The sequence below is a fragment of the Nomascus leucogenys genome, chromosome 18 (assembly GCF_006542625.1).
Source record: "Nomascus leucogenys isolate Asia chromosome 18, Asia_NLE_v1, whole genome shotgun sequence".
In the NCBI taxonomy this organism is placed as follows: domain Eukaryota; kingdom Metazoa; phylum Chordata; class Mammalia; order Primates; family Hylobatidae; genus Nomascus; species Nomascus leucogenys.
In genome coordinates, this window is record NC_044398.1 from 25,228,464 (window position 1) to 25,244,709 (window position 16,246).

Sequence of the window (16,246 nt, forward strand, 5' to 3'; positions counted from 1 at the left end):
GGTGGGGAGGAAAAAGGGACAAATTGAAAATAGAAAAAAAACCAGGGTTATAAAACAAGGGAAGATAGAGAGAAAGAGGTAAAACGAAGAACAAAAACAAGGGGCCAGGCTCTGTGGCTCACACCTGTAATCTCAGCACTTTGGAAGTCTGAGACGGGAGGATCACTTGAGCTCAGGAGTTTGAGACCAGCCTGGGCAACAAAGTGAGACCCCATACAAAAAACACAAAAAGTTAGCCAGGCATAGTTTCACGGGCCTTGTAGTCCCGGCCACTTAGGTGGCTGAGGTGGGAGGAACACTTGAGCCCTGGGCTATCTAGGCTGCAGTAAGCCGTGATGGCGCCACTGTACTGCAACCTGGGTGACAGAACAAGACCCTGTTTCAAGAACAACAACAACAACAACAACAACAACAAAGCATCAAGTTCAAACCCTGATTGTTTGCACTCTGAAAAGAGCACTTCATGCAAGAAATGGGCCTTTCTCCCATTGTCCTTTGTGGGTAGTCCTATATCCAGATCTCTGTGCTATAGGATGGGAGAAAAGGGTTGCCACTTCTTTTTTTTTTTTTCTTCTGGTATTTGCTGTCAAAAGTTATATAAAACCAATTTTAAGGTCATTATTAAAAGAGCACCTTACTGAAAAGGGTAGCATCATTCACATGTATACTTCTTCAATTCAAAATCATTTTTTTCTGTTCCAGCGTTCCTAGAATCCCGTGGGCCTTTGCCATGACAGAAGTATGTGGCATGATTCTGTGCTATATTTGGCTCCTGGTTCTTCTTCTTCACAAGCACAGGTACCTCATTACTCCATTAAATGACTGAAAATGTTTTGACTGTTGTATCAAGATCATAAAATCTTATCTTTCTCTTTGCAGTTTCCTTGTTAATTTCCTTCTCTGGTCATTGTGACATAGTTATTAACAAAGGATTTTGAGTTTGATCAGTAAGAGTCAGCCTAAGATAATATCTAGATATTTAGTAATAATCCTGAATGCATTTTGCATGGAAAGATCAGAGATGCCCTATGGCTGATCGTGATCATCTCTGATCTAAAAAAAGAGGCCGGGCACGGTGGCTCACGCCTGTAATCCCAGCACTTTGGGAGGCTGAGGCAGGCGGATCACCTGAGGTTAGGAGTTCGAGACCAGCCTGACCAACATGGAGAAATCCTGTCTCTACTAAAAATACAAAATTAGCTGGGCGTGGTGGCGCATGCCTGTAATCCCAGCTACTCGGGAGGCTGAGGCAGGAGAATTCGCTTGAACCCCAGGATCAGACCTTGTGGTGAGCTGAGATTACGCCATTGCGCTACAGCCTGCGCAACAAGAGCGAAACTCTGTTTCAAAAAAAAAAAGAAAAAGAAAGCTAAGAAAGCCTTATCTTTCTTTAGAAACAAACTGGAAATGTTACTTTCTGTAGGATAGAAACTCTTCCAAGGACATTCTTTGGTCACATGTTTAGATGGAAGAAATTTTCTCTGCTTGCAGGAGGCCCATTAAAAAAGAGATTATTGGCTGGGCGCGGTGGCTCACACCTGTAATCCCAGCACTTTGGGAGGCCAAGGCGGGCGGATCACGAGGTCAGGAAATTGAGACCATCCTGGCTAACACGGTGAAACCCCGTCTCTACTAAAAATACAAAAAAAATTAGCCGGGCGTGGTGGTGGGTGCCTGTAGTCCCAGCTAACTTGGGAGGCTGAGGCAGGAGAATGGCGTGAACCCAGGAGGCAGAGCTTGCAGTGAGCCGAGATTGTGCCACTGCACTCCAGCCTGGGCGACAGAGCGAGACTCTGTCTCAAAAAAAAAAAAAAAAAAGAAAAAGATTATTAGCCAGGCACAGTGGCACATGCTTGTAACCCCAGTACTTTAGGAGGCTGAGGCAGGAGGATTGCTTGAGCCCGGGTGTTCAAGACCAGCCTGGGAAACATGAGGAGACCCTGTCTCTACAAAAAATTTAAAGATTAACCAGGTGTGGTGGCACATGCCTATAGTCCCAGCTTCTCAGGAGGCTGAGGTGGGAGGATTGCTTGAGCCCAGGAGGTCAAGGTTGCAGTGAGCTGTGACTGTGCCACTGCACTCCAGCCTGGGTGACAGAGCCAGACCCTGTCTCCAAAAAAAAAAAAAAAAAAAGATTATTTTGCACAACATGTACATATAGTCTGTGTGGTTTACTTCAGATGGTATAGGAAGTTGCTAAATTGGAAAGTGCTTCTTGGCACTTTCACCAAAAAATGTAGAGGAAAGAATTTATTTACTTTCATTTTATTTACTTTTACTGCTTCTTGTGGAGCAGGGCTAACTCACAGGCAGTGTACCCACAGTCAGCCAGGAAGAATTTTTTTAATTAAAAAAAGGAAGCCTGGGGGCCTCCTTTCCTAGTTTAATGGGCAGGAAGAATTAGTGGATTTAAGCAAAAAAACAAGGCATTGTAAGCAAAAAATTAAAGATAAAATTAGTAGATATTGCATAAGAGCTCCTGAGGGGGTTTAAAAAAATTGTAGATATGTGAGCTTTTGAGATTGCTTAAAAAAAAAAAATTGTAGCTTCTGCTGTCCGTTGTCTTTGGAACACTGGAGAGAGGAACAAGGATAGTTGCTCGAGGTTTTGACCTTTCTCCTCACCAGGAAGTGCTTGAGGTAAACCACATTGATAAGCCTTAGGTCCTAAGCAGCAGTTATTTCAGTGTTCCGAAGGTGAAAAGAAAGGTTGTTGGTTACTATTCTTATCACACTTTTAGGCCACATTGAGCCTCATTCTCTCCCATTTTGTCCTGTTTTGCAGCAATATTTTAAATTCTGGATTGCTTAAAACCAGAGGTGGTTTTAAAATATGTGTGTCATTGCTGCTTTCTGGTTAACTTTGCTTCACAAGACCTCATGAATTTGAATTTATCTACTCTTCAAAACTGGAGTTTACTTTACAGGAAACCTTGGTAGGTTTAACAAAGCATAGAGATAACCCGTTAAATCCAAGTGTTAATGTTTACTTAGTCAAAGAAAGTGTTTCTCAAAGTGTTTGTACCACTTTCATTAGAATCACCTGGGTGCTTGTTAAAATGCAGATTCCTAGGCTCCATCTCAGGAGTGCACACTAGTGCTTGAAACATACCTAGCCTTGTGTTCAGTGCTTTTTCTGAGGGTGGGAGGATGATTTCAAAAATATGTGATGTATGGTCCCTGTCCTCAGGAATCTTAGTCCAACAGTACTGGTGTTGTCACAGTTCATGATTACCCAAGTAACAGTTATTCAGAATTTTTATTTGATATATACTTGATATAAAGATTTTTTTTAAAACATAGTGTTTTATAGCTTAAGTTTAAGTTAAGAGAAGTTAGAATGAGTATTCGATAGCTACTATCATTAACTAATTTACAATGGGTTTTTTTGTTTTGTTTGAGATACGGTCTTTCCCTGTCACTCAGGCTAGAGCGCAGTGACATGATCGTGGCTCACTGCATCCTTGACCTCCTAGGCTCAATCAGTCCTCTCCCCTCAGCCTAGGACTGCAGGTACACACCAACATGCCTGACTAAATTTTGTAGACAAGATCTTACTGTGTTGCCCAGGCTGGTCTCAAGTGATCCTCCTTCCTGCCTTGGTCTCCCAAAGTTCTGGGATTATAGACGTGAGCCACTGCACCTAGCCGACAGTGTTATTAATGAGCAAAAAATTCCCTGGAATCACAGGTGTTTAACTTTACCCCTTTTTTTTGTTTTTTATTTTTAGTTTTTGAGACACGTCTCATTCTGTAACCCAGGCTAGAGTGCAGTGGCACAATCATAGCTCACTGCAGCCTCCAACTCCCAGGCCCAAGCAATCCTCCCACCTCAGCCTCTCAAGTAGTTGGGATCACAGGTGTGCACCACCACATCCAGCTCATTTTTTAATTATTTGTAGAGATGAGGTCTGGTTATGTTGCCCAAGCTGTTGTCAAACTTTTGGACTTAAGCAGTGCTCCCACCTTGGCCTCCCAAAGTGCTGCAATTACAAGTGTGAGCCACCATCCCCGGCCAACTTTATTTCTTATAAATAATTTAAGAGCAATTTTCAGTAATAGGACTAACACCAGGCTTACTTGTCTTCTGTCTTGTATAACTCTTTTACTTTCTCTTAGCCATATTTTCTTTTTTTTTTTTTGAGACGGAGTTTCGCTATTGTTGCCCAGGCTGGAGTGCAATGGTGCAATCTCAGCTCACTACAACCTCCACCTCCCGGGTTCAAGTGATTCTCCTGCCTCAGCCTCTCAAGTAGCTGGGATTACAGGCATGCACTGCCACACTTGGACTCTTAGCCATATTTTCTTATCAGTGAAATGATGCTCTATAATTTAGGTCTGTATTGTTCATTATGGCAAAATTTAAATTAACTAAAATGAAATAAAATTTAAAACTCAGTTCCTCAGTCATACTGGCCACATTTCAAGTCCGTAAGATCCACATGGTATATAAATAGCTTCTTGGACAGTATATGGAACATTTCCATCATTGCAGAGAATTCTGTTGGACAATGATGCTTTTGATGGTCTTTAAGATTTCTGTCCTCTTCAAAGAGTCTAGTGATTTTTCTGTTTGCTCTTCCTTGAAGTAAATATTTGATGCCTGGGGTTTTTTGGTTTGTTTTCTTCTGATCTTTCCCCCTTTTTGGTTGATCTGTTACAGGTCAATACTTCTGCGAAGGCTCTGTAGTCTGATGGGAACTGTATTCTTGCTTCGCTGCTTTACCATGTTTGTGACCTCCCTCTCCGTGCCAGGACAACACCTGCAGTGTACTGGAAAGGTAGCCTGCTACCTTCTTTATCATTCTTGTTCTTGGTGGGTTGATGGCACACTATATGCAATAGGGCTAAAATTTTGCTTATAGTATTAAAATGTGCTTTTTAGTATCTGCAATGTCTATAAAAAAAAAACTATAGAAATAATTTGGTAAAAGTCTTAAGCCAGATTCTACCTCTCTGTTATTTCTGTTGAAACTTGTTTTATGCTATGGAGCTATAGAAAACAAGTTTCTTTCGGCCGGGGGCAGTGGCTCATGCCTGTAATCCCAGCACTTTGGGAGGCCGAGGCGGGAGGATCACGAGGTCAGAAGTTCAAGACCAGCCGGTCCAAGATGGTGAAACCCTGTCTCTACTAAAAATACAAAAATTAGTTGGGCGTGGTGGTGGGCACTTGTAATCCCAGCTACTCGGGAGGCTGAGGCAGAGAATTGCTTGAACCCGGGAGGTGGAGGTTGCAGTGAGCCAAGATCGTGCCACTGCACTCCAGTCTGGGCAACAGAGCAAGACTCTATCTCAAAAAAAAAAAAAAAAAAAGTTTCTTTTGACCGAGCGCAGTGGCTCATGCCTGTAATCCCAGCACTTTGGGAGGCCAAGGCGGGTGGATCACGAAGTCAGGAGTTTGAGACCAGCCTGGCCAAGATGGTTAAACCCCCTCTCTACTAAAAATACAAAAATTAGCCAGGCACAGTGGTGGACGCCTGTAATCCCAGCTACTCGGGAAGCTGAGGCAGGAGAATCGCTTGAACCTGGGAGGCGGAGGTTGTAGTGAGCCGAGATCGTGCCACTGCACTCCAGCTTGGGCGACAGAGCGAGACTCTGTCTCAGAAACAAAGAAAGAAAGAAAACAATTTTCTTTCAATTAGCATTTTCCCTTTCCCACCATCCTCAGCATTTTAAAAGTTTCTCATATGGCATGCTCTGGTTCCTTCACTGTCCTCCTCACTCCTTTAAAAATGTTGCCAGGCAGGGCCGGGCGCGGTGGCTCACGCCTGTAATCCCAGCACTTTGGGAGGCCAAGGCGGGTGGATCACCTGAGATCAGGAGTTAAAGACCCAGTGTGGCCAACATGGTGCAATCTACTAAAAATACAGAAAATTACCTGGGCATGGTGACGGGCACCTGTAATCCCAGGTACTCGGAAGGCTGAGGCATGAGAGTCACTTGAACCCAAGAGGCGGAGGTTGCAGTGAGCCAAGGTGGCACCATTGTACTCTAGCCTGGGCAACAAGAGTGAATCTGCATCTCAAAAAAAAAAAAGTTGCAGTTTGACAACGTAGTCAACACTCTAAACTTTACTCTTTCTAAGATAAACAAAATAATGGCTGACTTTTGGTTTTCATTTTTTATTTTGTGGATTTCTTTTGCTGTACTGTAGACATCTCTTCTCGTTAAATAGAGAGAAGAAATTATGCAGATGGGGACAAAATAAGACTCTGAAAATCGCCTGTACTTTATATACAAAATTGGCTAAAATCTATATACAGATTTGCAAAGAATTTTGTCCAAATTATATACAAATTTGGACAAAAGAACTCTACTCTCCTAGGCCTCTATGCTTTAATTCTGTGTTCTTACATATTCAAATAAATGTATGTGTTAACACGTTTGTAATTATTTTAATGTTGTTTGTAACAGCATTCAAGTTCACTTCTTATACTGCAGTATCATAGCTGAAGTAGGGAAGATTAAGCAGCCAAAGGAGATCAAGAGCTAAAAATATACCCCTGAGCTAAAGGGTGACAAAACTTTCTCCTGGTATTAGGAAGGCTTAGACTGACCAGTAAGAAAGGGGGAAGGGTTGATATGACACAGGATTTCATGTAAAGGAAATGTTTTGTTTTTAAGGTAAAAGCTGTTTTGAGGTCTTTTTTTCTTTTTCCAAAAAGGAAAAGTAATTTTTTCAAATTATAAAATTATATGTTTATTATAAAAATTCAAATTATATAGAAATGTATATATTAAAAAGTAAAAATTCACCTGATTCTTTTTTACCACACCCTATAATTAATACAGTTAACAGTTGTGCGTATAGCCACACAGACCATTGTTAAGCATACTTACACATTCATATAAGTTTTTTTGTTTTTTGTTTTTTTTGTTTGTTTGTTTGTTTTGAGGTGGAGTCTTTCCCAGTCGCCCAGGCTGGAGTAGTGTGGTGCAGTCTTGGCTCACTGCAACCTCTGCTTCCCAGGTTCAAGCCATTCTCCTGCCTCAGCCTCCCAAGTAGCTGGGACCATCATGCCTGGCTGTTTTTTGTATTTTTAGTAGAGACGGGGTTTCTCCATGTTGGCCAGGCTGGTCTCGAACTCCTGACCTCAGGTGATCGGCCCGCCTTGACCTCCCAAAGTGTTGGGATTACAGGCGTGAGCCACAGCGCCTGGCCTTCATATAAGTTTTCATAGATACTTTTTAAACAAGACAGGATTATATTGCAAACATTGTTCTTTAGCCTAGTTTTCTTTTTCTTTCTTTTTTTGAGATGGAGTCTTGCTGTGTCACCCAGGCTGGAGTGCAGTGGTGTGATCTCAGCTCACTGCAAGCTCTGCCTCCCAGGTTCATGCCATTCTCCTGTAGTCCCCAAGTAGCTGGGACTACAGGCGCCCACCACCATGCCCGGCTAATTTTTTTGTATTTTTAGTAGAGACGGGGTTTCACCGTGTTAGCCAGGACGGTCTTCATCTCCTGACCTCATGATCCGCCCACCTTGGCCTCCCAAAGCGTTGGGATTACAGGCGTGAGCCACCGCGCCCAGACTCTTTAGCCTATTTTTCATTTAATAGTATGTTGTTTACTTTTTTCTAAAGAAGTACATGTGGTCATATTCATCTTTTTAACAGTATTCCATTGTGGCTACCAGGCTCCAAATGATGTACATTTTGGTTGTTTCAAAATTTTACTATTTATAAACAGTGCTATAGTAAACATTCTTGTACATTGTGCTTTTGCACTTACTCAGTTATCTCCTTAAGATAAATTATTGCAAGTAAAATTATAGAATTAAAGGACATGCACATTAAAAAATATAATATGGGCTGGACGAGGTGGCTCATGCCTGTAATCCCAGCAGTTTGGGAGTCCGAGGTGGGCGGATCACTTGAGGCCAGGAGTTCAAGACCAGGCTGGCCAACATGATGAAACCCCATCTCTACTAAAAATACAAATAATTAGCTGGGCATGGTGGCGGGCACCTGTAATCTGAGCTACTCGGGAGGCTGAGGCAGGAGAATCACTTGAACCTGGGAGGCAGAGGTTGCAGTGAGCTGAGATCACACCACTGCACTCCAGCCTGGGTGACAGAGCGAGAGTCCATCTCAAAAAAAAAAAAAAAAAAAAAAAGTGATATGTATTGCTGAAATACACACTTGAAAAGATGAGTTTTTCACTACTGCCAACATGTATGCATGTCAGCTCTCACCCTCTTGCCAGCAGTGCCATTCTGATTGATGAAAGGTAATATCTGATGCTTTTATGTTCTTATTTTTTATATTTTACATGTTTAATTTATTTTGAATTTGTTTCTGTGCATAGTGTGTGCAGTTTCTCCAAAATAGTATGCTGTGTACATGGTATGAAGAGGTTCACCCAAATAGTATTCTAGTTGATTAGGGGAGATTTTATTGTATTTTAGTCATTGTTTTTTAAGACAGATTCTCGCTTTGTCGCCCAGGCTAGAGTACAGTGGCATGATCATAGCTCACTGTCAGCCTCAAATTCCTGGTCTCAGGCAGTCCTGCGTCAGCCTCCTGAGTAGCTGGGACCACAGGCACACGCCACCACACCCAGCTAATTTTTTTTTTTTTTTTTTTAGATGGAGTCTTTCTCTGTTGCCCTGGCTAGAGTGCGGTGGCGTGATCTTGGCTTACTGCATCCTCCACCTCCCAGGTTCAAGGGATTCTCCTGTCTCAGCCTCCCGAGTAACTGGGATCACAGGCACCCGCCACCACACCCGGCTAATTTTTGTATTTTCAGTAGAGATGGGGTTTCACCATCTTGGCCAGGCTGGTCTTGAACTCCTGACCTCATGATCCACCCGCCTTGGCCTCCGAAAGTGCTGGGATTACAGGCGTGAGCCACCGCACCTGGCCTAATTTTAATTTTTTTTTTTGTAGAAACAGGATTTCACTTTGCTGCCCAGGCTGGTCTCGAACTCCTGACTTCAAGTGCTCTTTCCATCTTCCCCTCCCAAAGTGTTGGGATTACAGGCATGAGCCACAACACCCAGCCAGGACAGATTTTAAAGAAGAAAAATATAAGCTTATTACACTGAAAAGAGAAAATTTTCTGTAGCTAAGGGATTTAATTGTAGGACAGCCGCCGACGAGAGGGATATCTGTGCATAGGGCTGCAACATATGCTGCAAAAATAAATTAGATACCATCCTTCTATGGTATAAACAGCCCTTTTTCTGTCTCTAATGACTGTTTTTATCAGTTGGTTATATATAGATATTTCTACTCCAATCTGACCTAAATACTGTTAATTGCTTTGAATTATAATATAACCTACTTATTGACCCGTATTATTTGCAGTAATTGTTATAAATAGAAATCAAATCCCTTACAGTGAATTCCATAAGGTACTTTCATTATAATAAATTAATTGCTTGAAATTGCATTCCCGGAAGTAAGGGGTTTGAGGACAGAGCCAAGAACATGCCTATTTTTGAAATTTAGAAACACTTAATGCATATTTCTACACCTTCTCTTGTCAAAACATACTATTCATTCTGCTCTGTTGTGTTTTGGTTTTTATTTTTTGGAAGGATATATGAGATATTTAAGATGGGAAAGGATGGAGAGATAACTGCCTTTTGACTGGCATAACTAGTTTCCTATCCTTGGTTGAGACATTTTCCTACCAGTCTCTTCTGTTTATTTACTACATGATTTTTTACTTTCTCAAGAGTAATATCTCTAAGCCCGTGTTCATAGTGATCACAGAAGAACCAAACCCATGTGTATTATCTTTCTTTCTCTCTAGTAATAAATTCTTCTTCCTTTCTTTCTCTCAAATGAGGCAGAAAGGGAAAGCTGGTCAGTGTATAATCAGCAGGTGATATTCCTAATGAGATGGTGATATCTATGAAGTTGTTTATTTGGTCATATTTGATAGAATCTTTAAGACATAGGGCTTTGGAATTGGGCTCCCTGGGTTCACATCCTGACTGTGTTACTTACTAGCTATGTGACCTCTCTAAGCCAGTTTCCTCATCTGTACAGTTAAATCACTTCATAGGATTGCTGTGGAAATTAAATGCAGTAACATATAAAGCACTTAGCAGCATGCCTTGCACATAGTAAATGTACATAAAATTTTAGCACCTTTTTGTACCATTATTATGTTATTATTAAATTTTATTATTATTATAATATTAGTATGCCTTTTTGTGTGTGTGTGTGTTTTTTTTTTTTTTTTTTTTTTTTTTTTTGAGACAGAGTCTTGCTCTGTTGCCCAGGCTAGAGTGCAGTGAGGCTAGAGTGCAGTGGCGTGATCTCTGCTCACTGCAAGTTCCACCTACCAGGTTCACGCCATTCTCCTGCCTCAGCCTCCCAAGTAACTGGGACTGCAGGCGCCCGCCACCACGCCCGGCTAATTTTTTGTATATTTAGTAGAGACGGGGTTTCACCGTGTTAGCCAGGATGGTCTCGATCTCCTGACCTTGTGATCCACCTGCCTCGGCCTCCCAAAGTGCTGGGATTACAGGCGTGAGCCACTGCGCATGGCCTCTTTTTTTTTTTTTTTTTGAGATGGAGTTTTGCTCTTGTTGCCCAGGCTGGAGTGAGATGGCACAAATTCCACTCACCACAACCTCCCCCTCCCGCCACTGCAGGTGGCGGGCGCCTGCAGTCCCAGTTACTTGGGAGGCTGAGGCAGGAGAATGGCGTGAACCTGGTAGGTGGAACTTGCAGTGAGCAGAGATCACGCCACTGCACTCTAGCCTCACTGCACTCTAGCCTGGGCGACAGAGCAAGACTCTGTCTCAAAAAAAAAAAAAAAAAAAAAAAAAAAACACACACACACAAAAAGGCATTCCCTGCCTCAGTCTCCTGAGTAGCTGGGATTACAGGCATGTGCCACCACGCCCATCTAATTTTTGTGCTTTTAGTAGAGACGGGTTTCTCCATGTTGGTCAGGCTGGTCTCGAACTCCTGACGTCAGGTGATCCACCCACCTCGGCCTCTCAAAGTGCTGGGATTATAGGCATGAGCCACCGCACCCAGCAATATGCCTTTCTTTTTTTAAGTGACTGTCCCTCTTTTGTAAAGCAGTTATCACTCAAGGTCTTCCTCAAAATGGACTGCTTTTTTAGGCGTATGTGTGAGAGTTGGGATTAGGTTTGGCTGTTGATAACTGGAAATTCAAAGTGGCTATGGTTTAATAAACACACAATGGTTTATTCTCTCTCAAAAAAGAGTCTGAAGGTAGGTACACAAGGTCTGGTATGATAATTTTACTAAGTCATCCAAAAAAACCCCATAATTCTGTCTTTCTGGTCTGCTATCCCAATACTTGGCTTGTATCCTCAAGGCCCTTTGTGGTCCAGGATGGTTGCTGGAGTTTCACCTCCAGTTGAATGAGTCTGAGTTGTAGACTAAAAGAAGGAAAGGTAAAAAGTTAGAAAAGACTTCCTCAAAACTGTTGTTTCTTACCTTGATAAGTAGCCTTCCCAGAAACCCTTAACAGTTCTACTTAGATCTTATTGTACAGAACTTAGTCACGTGGCCACACCTAGCTACAAGCGAGGCTGGGAAAGGCAATATTTTGGCTGAATTCATTGCTGACTCAATATATTTGAGATTCTGTTACCAGTGAAGAAGAGGAGAGTGGATGTTGAAAGGTAGACATTGATCTCCGTCTGTCATAGCCTACATCTTATTGGCAAGAATAGCCAAGCAACTACTACTGTGATAGGATTAAAAACTTGGAGATGTTTTTGTGTTATAGAGAACTTTTTATTATAAAGGAACTCCTAGTAAAGGAGTTCATGTTACAGTGATTTCATTTATTTATTTATTTATTTTTAATTAATTAATTAATTTTTTTGAGACACAGTCTTACTCTGTCGCCCAGGCTGGAGTACAGTGGCGCAATCTCAGCTCCCTGCAACCTCCACCTCCCAGGTTCAAGTGATTCTCCTGCCTCAGCCTCCCTAGTAGCTGGGATTACAGGTGTGCACCACCACGCCTGGCTAATTTTTTTTTTTTTTTTTTTTTTTGAGACAGGGTCTCGCCCTGTCACCCAGGCTGGAGTGCAGTGGCACAATCTTGGCTCACTGCAAGCTCCGCCTCCCGGGTTCACGCCATTCTCCTGCCTCAGCCTCTCCGAGTAGCTGGGACTACAGGCGCCCGCCACCACGCCCGCTAATTTTTTGTATTTTTAGTAGAGACGGGGTTTCACCGTGGTCTCGATCTCCTGACCTCGTGATCCGCCCGCCTCGGCCTCCCAAAGGGCTGGGATTACAAGCGTGAGCCACCGTGCCCGGCCTGCCTGGCTAATTTTTGTATTTTTAGTAGAGTCGGGGTTTCGCCATGTTGGCCAGGCTGATCTTGAACTCCTGACATCAGGTGATCCGCCCACCTCAGCCTCCCAAAGTGCTGGGATTACAGGCATGAGCCACTGCGCCCAGCCTGATTTCATTTAATTACCAAAATATTTCTGAGTACAGCCAAGCTTTGCCCACCCATTCTTGAAGTCTGGCTGGAATTTGTTAGACTGAGGGCCTAGCTGCTTTGGCTTAGATCTTATTTCTAAGTTATTCAGCATTTGAATTTCAATAGGAATGGATGTTGGGAAGTTCCCACCTCCCTAAGCATTTGAAGCACTAATTCATAACTTTTCTTCGTAGATATACGGCAGTGTATGGGAGAAATTACATCGAGCCTTTGCCATTTGGAGTGGCTTTGGTATGACCCTGACTGGCGTTCACACATGTGGAGATTACATGTTTAGTGGCCACACAGTCGTCCTAACTATGCTGAATTTCTTTGTCACCGAATGTAAGTATCTTTTTAGTGCTTCTATGCATATTAGATAACTAGCTGCAGTGAAGGCTGTGGGAAGGGTGTCAGATCCTGTGAAGAATGGCAAAACAGCCTGACCTGAGAAACGTGACTGAGAAGCACTGGAAGGAATGTAGCTTTAAAATGATCTTTCTGTCCTTTTCCTAGATACACCAAGAAGCTGGAATTTCTTGCACACTTTATCCTGGGTTCTCAACCTCTTTGGAATCTTCTTCATCTTGGCTGCCCATGAACATTATTCCATTGATGTGTTTATTGCTTTTTATATAACAACAAGACTCTTTTTGTACTACCATACTCTAGCCAATACCAGAGCATATCAGCAGAGTAGGAGAGCAAGGATTTGGTTTCCCATGTTCTCTTTTTTTGAATGCAATGTTAATGGCACAGTACCTAATGAATATTGTTGGCCATTTTCAAAACCAGCAATAATGAAAAGACTAATTGGATGAATACTATCTTTCTAATGAATTTGTGATTAAATATATAATAGTTGTTGAAAATGAGTAACTTTGCGTTCTCCCCCTAGGTTGTTCTTAGATGCCTGGCTTATGTGTTGACAAAGTAAAGTTTTCTGTTCTGAGCGAAGTTATGATTATAAAAAGCAAGAAAGAACAATCAAGAGTCCTTATGTAGCTGTTTGAACAGAAAGCTTAAGTAGATGTTTTCTGCCCCTTCTCTTTAGGAAGACTTAATGTTGTGATTGAAGTCAGGCTGTACCCTTACCTGTTGAGTATTTGCTTATTGAACTTTAAACAAGTCAACTTGAGCAGTTTGCTGGTTGAGGAATTTTCATTGATTTCCAGTAGGGCTCTAGTCAAGAAATAATATGTTTTGAAGCTCCTTATTACCTTTAGAAGAAGAAACCCTACCAAGTGATCAGTACTTGTTCTTTGGACTAATCTCTGTTTCAATTTAAAAAATGCAACCATGGGACATGATCTGTTTTACTGACAAACAGTTTTCGCCTTCTGAACCATCTTTAAATATACTGAGCATACCAGGATGCCTGAAATAAGAAGAGAATGAAAGAGGCCATAGATGACGTGACAGAGTACTGGCTAGGATGCCATTGGTCTCCTCATTAATGCAAATGTAGGGCTGGCATATTTCACCAAAGATGCAACAAAAGATGCAGTGCCTATTTTGTTCTGAGGGTTCAGTGTGACCATCAGTGAGTATTCATGAGGGAAAAATGGCTGCATCCATAAAAATAAATGGGCTTAATGTTGGTGGTATAGGTACCCAGAATAACTTCTTTGTGCTATAGTTGTTAGATGACAGTCCAATTTTATGCTTTTTAATGGTGTTATTTAATGAGCCAAATAGGAGTGTTTTACCAGATGTTAGATAAAGTTCTTAATGTCATTAAGTAGGGAGGTATGCATGCAAAGAATTGTTTTCTCCTGAAAAGAAACTTACAGCACGCAAAATATAACTTTTTGGTTTTTGAAATTTATCATTCTTGGCTGTTGGAAGTAAACAGTCTCAGACATACTTGGATATGAAAAAGTTTCATTGTTTTTTACTTTTAAATATAATGGTGTATATACATTCTTTCTATTTAGTCTTAATTTGGCAGTCAGGAAGTGATATAACTTAGCTGCTATTTACAACACTAGAAATTTAGTACTTTAAATAATTTCACCTCTATGATAACATTTGTTACTTTATTTTTAATGATTTTTTACAATAGTTATGACAGTAGGATGGTTATGGAATTGGAATTTAAACTCCCAACTAATGAGCTTAGCTGCTTGGGATATTAATTATGTAGTTTTTACATTCCATTTTAAAACAAAAACTTAGAAAAGGTGCTGGCATTCTGAGGCCTGCAATTAGGCCACATAGCAGAAGCTTGCTCCTTCTTTATCTGGGTGAAATATTTTATTTTTGCACTTTGAGTCATATTCCCACCCCTGTATAAGCTACATAGGAGCCTGAATGAATTGGGTAGGAAGGAAATTATGCAAACAAGTCTCAGCTAGTGCTGAATGACCCCAATTTGTGTCTGCTGTGAACATTATTTTTTTATTTCTCACTTGAGAAATGCTGCAAGGCAATTCAACTTTTATGCTTTTAAATCTCACACCTCAGAATCTGATATCTTAAATTGCTGATTCTGTTACATGCTAGGAACAAAATGCCAACATCTCATGTAAAGAAGTTGCATAATCATGGAAAGTAAAGGATGTTTCCTATGCCAGTTAGAGTGGTTTGACCCTTGAGGCCAAAAGATGAGTTACTGTTATTTTTCTACATGACAGAACAGACTGAATTTAGCTAGGGAGGCACTGATGTTGGCTTTTGGGAAAGGGTTCAAAAAACTCTATGGCATCATTAATGTTAAAATGTTAAGCCGAGTGCAGTGGTGCAAGGCTGTAGTCCCAGCTTCTGAGGAGGCTGAGGCAGGAGGATTGCTTGAGGCCAGGAGTTAGAAGCTGGAATGTGTTATGATAACGCCTATGAATAACCACTGCATTCCAGCCCGGGCAACGTAGCAAGACCCATTCTCTTAAAAACATGGCTGGGTGCAATGGCTCACGCCTGTAATCCCAGCACTTTGGGAGGCCAAGGCAGGCGGATTGCTTGAGGTGAGGAGTTCGAGATCAGCCTAGCCAGTATGGTGAAACCTCATCTCTACTAAAACTACAAAAATTAGCTGGGCATGGTGGCACGCACTTGTAATCCCAGCTACTTGGGAGACTGAGGCACAAGAAACACTTGAACCTAGGAGGTGGAGGTTGCAGTGAGCTGAGATCACTCCACTGCACTCCAGCCTAGGTGACAGAGTGAGACTCCTTCTCAAAAAAAAAACAAAAACAAAAACAAAAAAACAAGTTAGACTGGGTGCAGTGGCTAATGCCTGTAATCGCAGCACTTTGGGAGGCTAAGGCAGGAGGATCACTTGAGCTCAGGTAAACGAGACCAGCCTGGGCAACAAAGTGAGACCTCGTCCCCACAAAAAGTTTTTGAGAAAATTAGCTGGGCGTGGTGGTGCATGCCTGTGGTCCCAGCTACATGGGAGGCTGAGGCAGAAGGATCACTTGAGCCCAAGGAGGTTGAGGCTACAGTGAGCTGTAATCATGTCACTGCACTCCAGCCTTGGTGACAGAGTGAGACCCTGTCTCAATCAATCAGTAACAAAAACTTAAATAGCTATTAACCTCAGTCTTCTTTCCTTCATATAAATTCTATTCTAAGACCAAATAGAAAAATAAATGCAACTAACTTTGCAGAGCTATTGACATTGAGAGTACCTAACAACAGACTGCAATGGGGATTGTAAAATAACTTTTCAGCCTTGCACTTGCTCATATATGTTTTGAGAAAAATGTAAGTTAGGTATAACTTATTGTTTTAACTATTATAAGGCAGTGTTTACATAAATTAATCATCTCTTTCTTGGAAAACATTGAGACAAATTTATTTTCAGTTTTACTTAAAC

At 41.7% G+C, this 16,246-nt stretch overlaps 1 protein-coding gene across 1 annotated transcript in view; it reads left to right on the plus strand.

Moving 5' to 3' along the window:
- The window catches only part of SAMD8 (sterile alpha motif domain containing 8), a 66,399-nt gene extending 53,103 nt beyond the window's left edge, over window positions 1–13,296 (plus strand). Inside the window, exons 3-6 of the mRNA XM_030798625.1 lie at window positions 703–798; window positions 4,662–4,779; window positions 12,624–12,774; window positions 12,946–13,296. Of these exons, the coding sequence (XP_030654485.1) occupies window positions 703–798; window positions 4,662–4,779; window positions 12,624–12,774; window positions 12,946–13,250 (670 nt within the window). The 3' untranslated portion in view covers window positions 13,251–13,296. The remainder of the gene's footprint in view (window positions 1–702; window positions 799–4,661; window positions 4,780–12,623; window positions 12,775–12,945) is intronic.
- The last annotated feature ends 2,950 nt before the right edge of the window (window positions 13,297–16,246 follow it).